The following is a 9,277-nucleotide window of genomic DNA, read 5'->3' as shown; positions in this document are numbered from 1 at the left end:
TTAATCAAATGTGTTATATAATGTTGTCTTTGACTCCAAATATAAACAATTGAAGGGCAGCTCAACACTTTTGCACATTACTGTGTCCTGTTGAAGGAAATACTGACAGGTGTTTGCTTCATACATGGATTACAGAAGGAAAGAAAAGAGAGGAGACTTTTTAAAAATCTGTTTCAGGTTAGAGGGTAACCGCTGTGCTGTCTGGGCTCAAATTGTGCTCATCAATATTTTGTAGATCAGACTGCGTAGTTGTGAACTGAGTTTTGTAACTTTGTGTTTAGCATTAAGTGTTGTGGTGCTGATGAAAGTCCTGCTGGCAGAAATGACCTTCAGTCAGAAAGGTTGATGATCAGGATGAAAGATCACAAACACGTGATTGCAGCTCCTGCTGCAGAGGGTGGAACAACCAGTTATTAGGTTTAGGGGGCAGTTACTTTTGCAGATAGGGCAGGTTTGGAGAGTGTTTTTCCCTTTATAAATGAAACCATAATTTAAACAATACTTTTTGTAATATCTTTATTATCTTTGTCTAAAATGCAAACAAGTTTTATAATCTAAAACATGTATCAAACAGACAAATATGCAACAATATCACACACAGACCTGTTTCAGGTGTAAATGTAGATAGATGATGTCAGCCCTGCAGTGTGATGTCAGCCCTGCAGTGTGTTCATACACTCACTGAAAATGTTTGTAGCAGAGGAGGACGGGGTAATACCTGGTGCTGCAGGTTACCCCAAACCAAGCTGATCCCTCCTCCCATGATTCACAGCTGGAAAGGGATCTTCTGGATCTTCCCGCCCACCTCATCTCGCTGAGCCCTCTGAGCCTGCATCTGCTTTTAATGAGTGGCGTGTGCGAGCCTACCCGCCCGCACGGAGGTGAGAACGGTGACACACACACACACACACACACACACACACACACACACACAGAGGAAGTATTTTAGTGTTTTTGTTATTGCTTTTTCTTGCATATATTTCAGGATCACTGGCTCAGTGGCTTGAAATAAACTTTATTTTGGAGTTACATATTTTGATTTTGGGCAGTTTTCTGTACTGTTTGTTTGTATATGTGTCTTTTTGGCTGCTGTTACAACCAAATTTCCCCTTGTGGGACAATTAAAGGATTATTCTATTCTATTCTTATATTCTTATATTTAGGAAACAACTGTTTCTAGTCATTCACATTTATTTAATATGCTAAATTAAGTTTTGGGCATGTGTGGCATCATAGATGAATACATGAAAATTGCAGCCCCCCATTTTATTTATATGCTTCATGTCACTTCCTTTTGGGAAAAACTACTTCTAGTGTCTATTTTGCTGTAATATAAGTTCCGCCAGCAGAGGGCGCTCGGTGTCTTACACATCAGTAGCCGACACCTCGCTAGAAGAGTAGTGCAGAGCTGGCGCACCAGGTAGTTCCTGATACCTCCTGTTTCTCTGTTTTTACAGGTAAGCTGGGTTCCAAATAATACATATGCGATAGACAACAGTAGCAATCGATCATAAACGTAAAAGCTAGTGAGCCAATTCACGAGCTTGAGGGTTGATAACGGTGAATCGCCACCAGGTGTTGCAAAATTCACCTTTGTTAGAGGGAAGTCACCTTTGTTAAATAGCAAAGTATTTAAAAATGAATTTCATTTCATTATGTATGATCTGAGCATGCGCAGAATGATCCACAGCACTCTTTGATCCTTTTTTAAATTATTATTAAACTTTATTGAGAAACAGTATACAGAACGTGTATACAACCAGGGCAAAATTAATATATGCCAGGGGGTGTAATACAAAGAATTAAATACATTCAAATAATTTATAATTACTACAAATGGTAATAGTTTTCATAGCATTTTGTTAAGTAATCCACAAATCAATTATATGTAACATAAAACATCATTATAGTAATATTTAAAATTAGGTTTTTGGTTACTGTATTTGCATTTGTGAAAATAAAATTTAGCTAAGATAAAAAGTTTATTATAAAGTAAACATCTCTTTTTTTTTTGCCTTCAAAAGAAACAAAATACAACATTTTCCCATTTCACAGTAAAGTCTTTGTAGAGATGTCCAGCAATGAATCTACTGAAGTCTTTCCAAAATGTTCTAGTGTATGAACAGTAGGGCTGTTGATAGTCGACTAGTCACCGATTATTTTGTGATTAGTCGACTAATCAGATCATGTATCCATTGGACATAAAACGTACAGCTTATTGCACCAGCATGCATCTGCTCTTATATAAGAGCACTTTATATACTTAAAGCTGCAAGCTAATGATAGTTATAACTATCATTAGTTATATGATAGCTTTGTTTCGGTGAAGTTGTTTCGGTGAAGTTTAATAAACTCCTTGCTATCTAAAATATAACAGGACACCGGAGTAAATTCTCGAGCATCTCACACTTCTGATAATCAGCTGTCTGCTTGATGTTTATTCAGCTGTGTAAAAACTATAACTTTAATCTCAGCCAAACCGATTTACTCAGGAACAAATAAAATACTAAAAAAAGCCAAACAATAACATTTTTAAATTATCTAAGTGACTTATATATCATGTTTAACCTCAGTAGCGAAAGACAGCGGTGGGTTTGAAAACGATTTGCCGGGAATCTGGTGTTCTCACGGGCTCTAGTGAGCCTTGCTCCCGGCTAGCTATCGAGCTAGTGGGTAACAGAGGTCTCCGAAAACATAGGAGCGCTTTTGAAAATATGTGGTGTCTTGATAAACTGAGGAGATATTTGAGGTTTACACAGTTACATTCTCGCCTTAAAATATGTTAAATGTTTATTTTGTGACCCAGAAAGAATAATAAGAGTCATTTTAAAACTAACTAGCTGCCACCATTGTTGGAAACTGAGCTGGGATGCGCTATAAATTCCCCCCCACACCACAACAGCATCTGGCTGCAGCAAGACCCTTCTCCTATTGGAACAGTACTTGGTCTCTGACTGATGACGTATCATGAGTACACGAGTTTTTTTTTTTTTTTTATTTGCACAGAAATGTACAACAATTATGGCTACAAATTATTATCTCTACAAAGATTCTATTTTCCCAACATGAAATAGTATCAGAACAGGCTAAATTCCAGCATATAGAAGATAGATAATAAACAGGAAGTACAAACAACAACAAATAAATAAATAAAATCAAACCACAAACAGAATCAAAGCAAACAAACAAAACAAAACAACAACAACAAAAAAAAAAACAAAGAAAAAAAGACATTATACCTTAGGGGTTTTCTAGCAGATCTAGTTCAATAATCATATGATTCAGAACCAGAGCTTGTTTTTTGTCCATAAATTTAACAGGTGAGAGGAAGAGGCAGAGTTCTTTGTGAAAAGTAAAAAAGGACGGCTTTGTTTTCAGAAAACAACATTTGTGAATGAAGAATTTCCCCATAATAATTATTACATTTAAAACATTTTCAAGCTTCTTTTCTTTTCTTAGAGAACCAAAAATAATATCATTTTTAGAAAATTCAAGTAAGTTTGGAATCTTTGGAAAGAGCCAGTAGTGCACATCGTTCCACAGGGCTTTACAGAATATAAATGTTCTGTTGATTCAATATCCCCATCACAAAAAGAGCAAGAATTATTATCAATAGCAAAGCGACGTCTGAGAAATTCTTTGGAAGGGTAAATACCAGAAAGGATTTTGTAGTGGACCTCCTTAGCTTTGGGAGGAATGGGAAGTTTTAGGTAATTTTTTCTGATCTCTTTCTTTTGATCACCGGAGAACAGATGTGAGATTGTTGAATTCTCCCAGTTCTTTGAATCTTTGGGCTGAAGGAAGGACACTTACTCGGTGTATAAATGCTCAATCAACAATCCTTTATTTCCATACAATTTTCACACACTGAGCATAACAACCATCATGATGGGGAGAGATGCAGAGAGGGTCACAGCAAGTCTCAAAATGGCGATGTGTTACACAGCTTCTTATACTTTTCTACCGGCCCCCACCTGGTCGTAAACCTAAACATTCACACTCTCTTATCTGTCGTGGCGCCTAAGTTATGACCTCGGCTCCCTGTCTTTCTACCTCCTACAAGGGTGGGGGCACAGAATGTGGTCTGTTTCTGCTATCACTGGACCAAGGTCCTTCGCACGCAACCTTCTCAGAGAATGATTTAAGCAGTCTGACATGACAAGAAAACAGCGTAAAACATTCACAGCAGATAAATGGTGGCGCCCACTTGTCTAACAGAACCCAAAGGATGGTCACATTCTTTTAATCCCCAGAGATATACTTGAACTTTTGTCTATCCTACTAACAAAATATACTGAGACATTTGGTCTAATCATACTATAATAATATACTGCAAAAGGGGGTCATATTCTTTTAATCTAAAAGTATAAGGAAACTAAGTTACATATTTTGCACACATCCTAGACTAAGAAATACATTTATGTTCTACAGCTGTTTAACATAACTCATCTATCTTGACTATGGGTATAAGATAGCCTAATTTAAAATACTAATTTCACAATCCCCCTTTGATCTCTCTTTAGAGAGATCACTTACAACATACATTCTAGGGTTGCAATGTGGTGTCAACTATTTCCCAGTCTCCTAGTATTTGTGCTTCACACAGAAAACACAATTCCATCGCTGGATTTCCTCTGCGCTGTCACTTTTAGAGCTTGGCACGCTCTCTCCATCCCTCGAGTTGTCACACGTCCAACGCTGCTGAAGATTTAAGGCAGAGCACGTCGTACACCTTAGTTGTCTTCCTCGTACACCTTAGTTGTCTTCCTCAATGTCAACGATGAATCTCTCATTTTATTTAAAATCCTGCTGTGGGAAGTCTCCTCTCAATCTCCTGGAAGCTCAGTAGCACAGCTCTCTGTGTGATGTCCGCTGTGCTGAAGATGATCTCTGATCCTCCTGAAGCCTCTCTCCTGGCCTCAGCTCCCATCTTGTGGACGATCCTCTCAGCCACTCCTTCTCGTCATGGCACCTCACAACATCTACAGATTAAAAATAACACTCCTTTCCCCACATGGCTTCCACCATGTGTCAACTCCCCAATGAGACATGTACAAGAATGTTGCACATTCTCTCTAAAACAATCTCCAGGGTTTCCCACTTGGAGCAGCCATACTCCAACCTGGAACCCTGTGTAAAAACATTAATCAGCAGTTACATGTTCAGCCTATTTAATTCCCAGCTCCACCTGGAGCCTGTATCGTGGAAGACAAATCTGTTAAATCAAACTTCACATTTGCAACCAACTGTAGATCATAAGAGTGATAAAGTATTCAGCATAAAAGACAAGTATCATGTGCAGGTTTTCTCCAATCATTAAATCACTATTATTACCATAATTTGTCCCAAATCATGAATCATCCAAATTTATTCCACAATTTAATCTGTGACTTCCCTTAAACAATGTCACTCCACCCATTTTATCACTATGAGCTCATATTCAACTATTCCATAAACACTGCATCTCTTATTTGTTTCCTCATGTCACTTGTCTGTTTTCTGCTAAATCCTCCACATCCACTCTTAGAAAAAACCAACATTAGAAGCACACATAGACAATCCTGGTGGTCAGGCGCAGGTCGACAGGTTCCAGAGGTGCCGTAAAAGGCCATAAAATGAAGCCTGCTGTAAAAGGAATGACACTGGTTTCAACACAGGAAATTTCTCACGTTATTCACATCGTCAAAGTAACCTTCAACATTTTCCCAACAACACAGTGTAACAGCATCATCAATCCTGTAGTAGAGAAACAAACATCAACCAATTGTTCTGTTATAAATCACATCATCAAATCACATGAAAAACTGTAATGCTGTAGAGAAGAAAATGTAAATGTTAGCGCTGCGCAGATGTATACACACTTTCTCACAGTAATCTCTGTGAGCAACACAAGCCCATGAATAACACACCCCTGGTGGATTCACAAACACAGAAAGTGGCATTTAAAAAGTTAAATCATCAGGCAACCTCGAATGTTGCTGTCATCTTTCTGCTCCTGTAAAAAGAAACACAAATTCATCCACCCTTTTGGCCTTTCAAGGTGGAGGTTAACTTTGAGTCGTGGTCAAGTCTTGTCAGCTTTTACCAGTCAGTCAGTTTGTTTTTATTTCCATTCATTCATCCATTCTTTCTTTCTTTCTTTGCTGATAGTGGAAACCATCGCCGCATTTGATTTCCACCCTCAGCAGAATGACGTCATTTCAAAAAGAAAAAGAAGAACTTTAGGTCGGATTACCTCGCTGAATCCTTTTAGGCAGGGACTCTCATTTTCTAATTGTCCCCAATAAGTGGCTTTCCTCCTGAGCCCATTTTAATGTGGAGAAACCCACTTTGCGACTGTTTTCAGTAAGAATGTTTTATAGCGCTTTAAAGTTCAATCTCTCAGGCCTGGATTAAAGAGCTGATTTGTTAAATCAGGAACTCACAAAATACCAAAATATCACCACCGGTGGATCACTCCTCTCAGATGTTCTTATTCGGTGCACTGTAACAAAAGCAAAAACAAACGTAACCAATAAAATACTCATATAATAACAAATACTGGGGCCCGTTAGAAACCTGTCCAAGCATAAAACCACCTTTCTCTCTCTTAGAGAAAGAAAACAATCCAAACCTCACTGATAAAATCAACCTAGTGTTAAGCAAACCCAAAATCAACCAAAACTTCACCAGAAAGTGATAGGTTACGAGGCAGGGTGCACCCCGAACAGGTCACCAGTCTATCACCTAGAAACAAACAATCATTTACACTTACATTCACAGATAATTTAGAATCATCAATCAACCTAGCTCTAACAGCTGCATGACTTTTCACTGTGGCAGGAAACCAGAATACCCAGAGAGAAACCCCTGCAAACTAACCAGACTGTGGACTTGCACCCAGGACCTTCTTACTGTGGAGCAACAGCACTCACCAGCATGCCAACAATTTAGGAAATACAGGGAAGCTATGATTTCCTGTTGAATTTTGTACAGATCTTAAAAGCCTCGGGCAATCGTGTTAAAGACACCTGGGATACTTACATAAATCCAAGGGCTGGCCCACCTTTCTCTTTTTTAAATTTTTATTTTTATTTTCAGTGTGTTCCTCCTTCAATTAATCTCAATCACAAAAATGTGGTGCCCCGAAATAAGGTTCACACCGTTAATTCATCATTTTCACTCTGTACCACTGCTCTTTATCAGGCTGTGCGAAGCACAGTAAACAATTCAGTCGAGGCCTTGAGCCATAAACAGACATCACTCAACAGACATTGTTTTCATAAACCAAACTGCTTTAGACCCTGTCCCCTAAATCTGCACAAATGCCCTCTGGGTGACATGAAATGCATTTAACCAATTAACAATCAATGGCTTCTTGTTGTTGTAACAGATTCTGTATTTGGACGTTTGTGTGCAGCATTTTGCGTATCAGCATAGCATTTGTTAGTAAAGCATTCTTCATTGCATCAGCGTGTGTGTCACTCTTCCTTGCACAAACATGTGTATGTGTGTGTGTGTGTGTGTGTGTGTGTGGATCACTTCTCAGTGAATTGAATCAGCATTTCGATTTGTGTGCGTGTGTGTGTCATTTCTCAGTCAATCAACGAGTGCATATGTGTTCATATGTGTGTTTCTCTTGATTCTGAGTCAGTGTATGTAAATGTGTGTGTTTGTGTTCATCACTTTCCTGTTCTGGTGTTCTGGGTAAACCAGGGCCTGAAACGCGCTCTGGGGTCCTGCCTCCCCCTTTCCAGTCCGTTTGCATCCCTTGATGCTGCTGCCCAAAGTTCTGTCCATACTGGTTCTGGCCCCAATTGAGGCAGTCCTTTTCTCCAGTGTCCTGCATCTTCTCCTTGTCCAGCTCCTCCTGAGCCCTGCTCAGTTTCTGCTCTGATGTCTCGAGTTCTCACTGAGGGCAGAAACCTCAGAGTCTTTTCTGTACACGTCAGATTGAAGTTTATTGATGTTTTCCTTGCTTTGCTCCACGGCCTTCTGCAGCTCTGCTGTTCGGCTCTTCTCAGAGGTCAGCTCCTGGCTGAGCCCCGACACCTGTGCCTTCAGTTTATGTTCTTCTGCTGCTTTTGTCCAATCTGAGGTGCCTTCTGACCTCAGTTACTCCTCGTGTCTCTGGCACGCCCTTTTTACTGCCCGATCATCCGTGTTGGTCCGTCACTGTCCTGCACAGTTTTAATGCAGAGTTGTTAAGGTCAGCATTCTTTTGCTCGGCCTCACCTTTCATCCGGGCTTAATAGGCGTCTCGTCACAGCTCTGTCAGCTGAAGCTGTCTGGAAATCTCCCCCGTGTAGTGAAACGGGCCTTGGATTTAACGTTCTCCGTCTCCGCTGCATGAGATCTTTTTCCTGCAGCACTGTTGACATTCTCAGGCTGTTGTTGTGGGTCCAGCTGCTGTAGCATTTGGTCAGGGTCACATCAAAGATGGTAGAAGGGAGAGCAAAGATGGTAGAGGGGAGAGCAGGAGTCCAGGTCAGCCTCGGCTTTCCGGGCCGACAAAGCAGCCTGTAATCAAGCATAAAGAGAAAAAACAAAAACAAACAAAAAAACAGACGAACCGGAAAATGATCTTGTTTTGGCTGTGTTATTCAGAGAGGGCCAGGCCCTGTGTCAGCCTCTCCCCCCCTTTTTTTTGTTTTTTCTCACAATATAATCAACTCCTAACCCACCAAGTTGACAGGACAACACAGGTACACGTTAAAATTCTTTAATAATTCAAAAAAGTAATTTTATTTCATTCAATAATCACTTGTATTAATCAATCACAAGAAAACATGTCACAAGTCGACTCTTTTAACCACTAAATTTATTATTTCATCACTGGTTTGTGATTTACCAGTGTCTGTCTTTTTGAAGTCAAGTTGTTGTCCTGCAACCCAGAGAGTTTATTTGTTAGTAGTGGATAAACTTTATCATTTAACAACAGGTGTATGTTAAGTTTCGCTGCTTTAACCTTGCTGGAAAATCTTCAAATGTTCATGAATGTAAGCTGTTTCTTCATTGCGTGTGTGTGCGTTTGTGGGTGGGTTATTTTAACTTTTTATTTATTTTTTTCTCCAACAAGGCATTTCTCTAATTGTGTGTGTTTTTAATTTTGTTTCCCAAATTTTGATTTCCCACCTTAAATAACAGCATTCCATGTCTTCAGCCAGGAATTAGAGCTTGCTTGTGAGATTCAGGGACACCTGGTGCCAAAAACAATTCAGTGAAAAACTTGCCTGAAAATTTCCAGTAATGGTAACCGATAACTGGAGGAGAAGATGTCCTTTAAGTTCTTTCAGGG

General features: G+C 39.5%; 1 protein-coding gene across 1 annotated transcript in view; it reads left to right on the top strand.

The window, feature by feature from the left end:
- The first annotated feature begins 631 nt into the window (after positions 1-631).
- Positions 632-9,277, top strand: part of LOC146519610 (uncharacterized) — a 13,214-nt gene continuing 4,568 nt past the window's right edge. The window contains exons 1-2 of the mRNA XM_085157559.1: positions 632-664; positions 773-881. Of these exons, the coding sequence (XP_085013685.1) occupies positions 632-664; positions 773-881 (142 nt within the window). The remainder of the gene's footprint in view (positions 665-772; positions 882-9,277) is intronic.

This window comes from Neolamprologus multifasciatus, chromosome 4 (assembly GCF_963576455.1).
Source record: "Neolamprologus multifasciatus chromosome 4, fNeoMul1.2, whole genome shotgun sequence".
NCBI lineage: Eukaryota > Metazoa > Chordata > Actinopteri > Cichliformes > Cichlidae > Neolamprologus > Neolamprologus multifasciatus.
The sequence above is the reverse complement of the archived record's forward strand: the minus strand, read 5'-3'. Positions and strand labels throughout refer to the sequence as shown.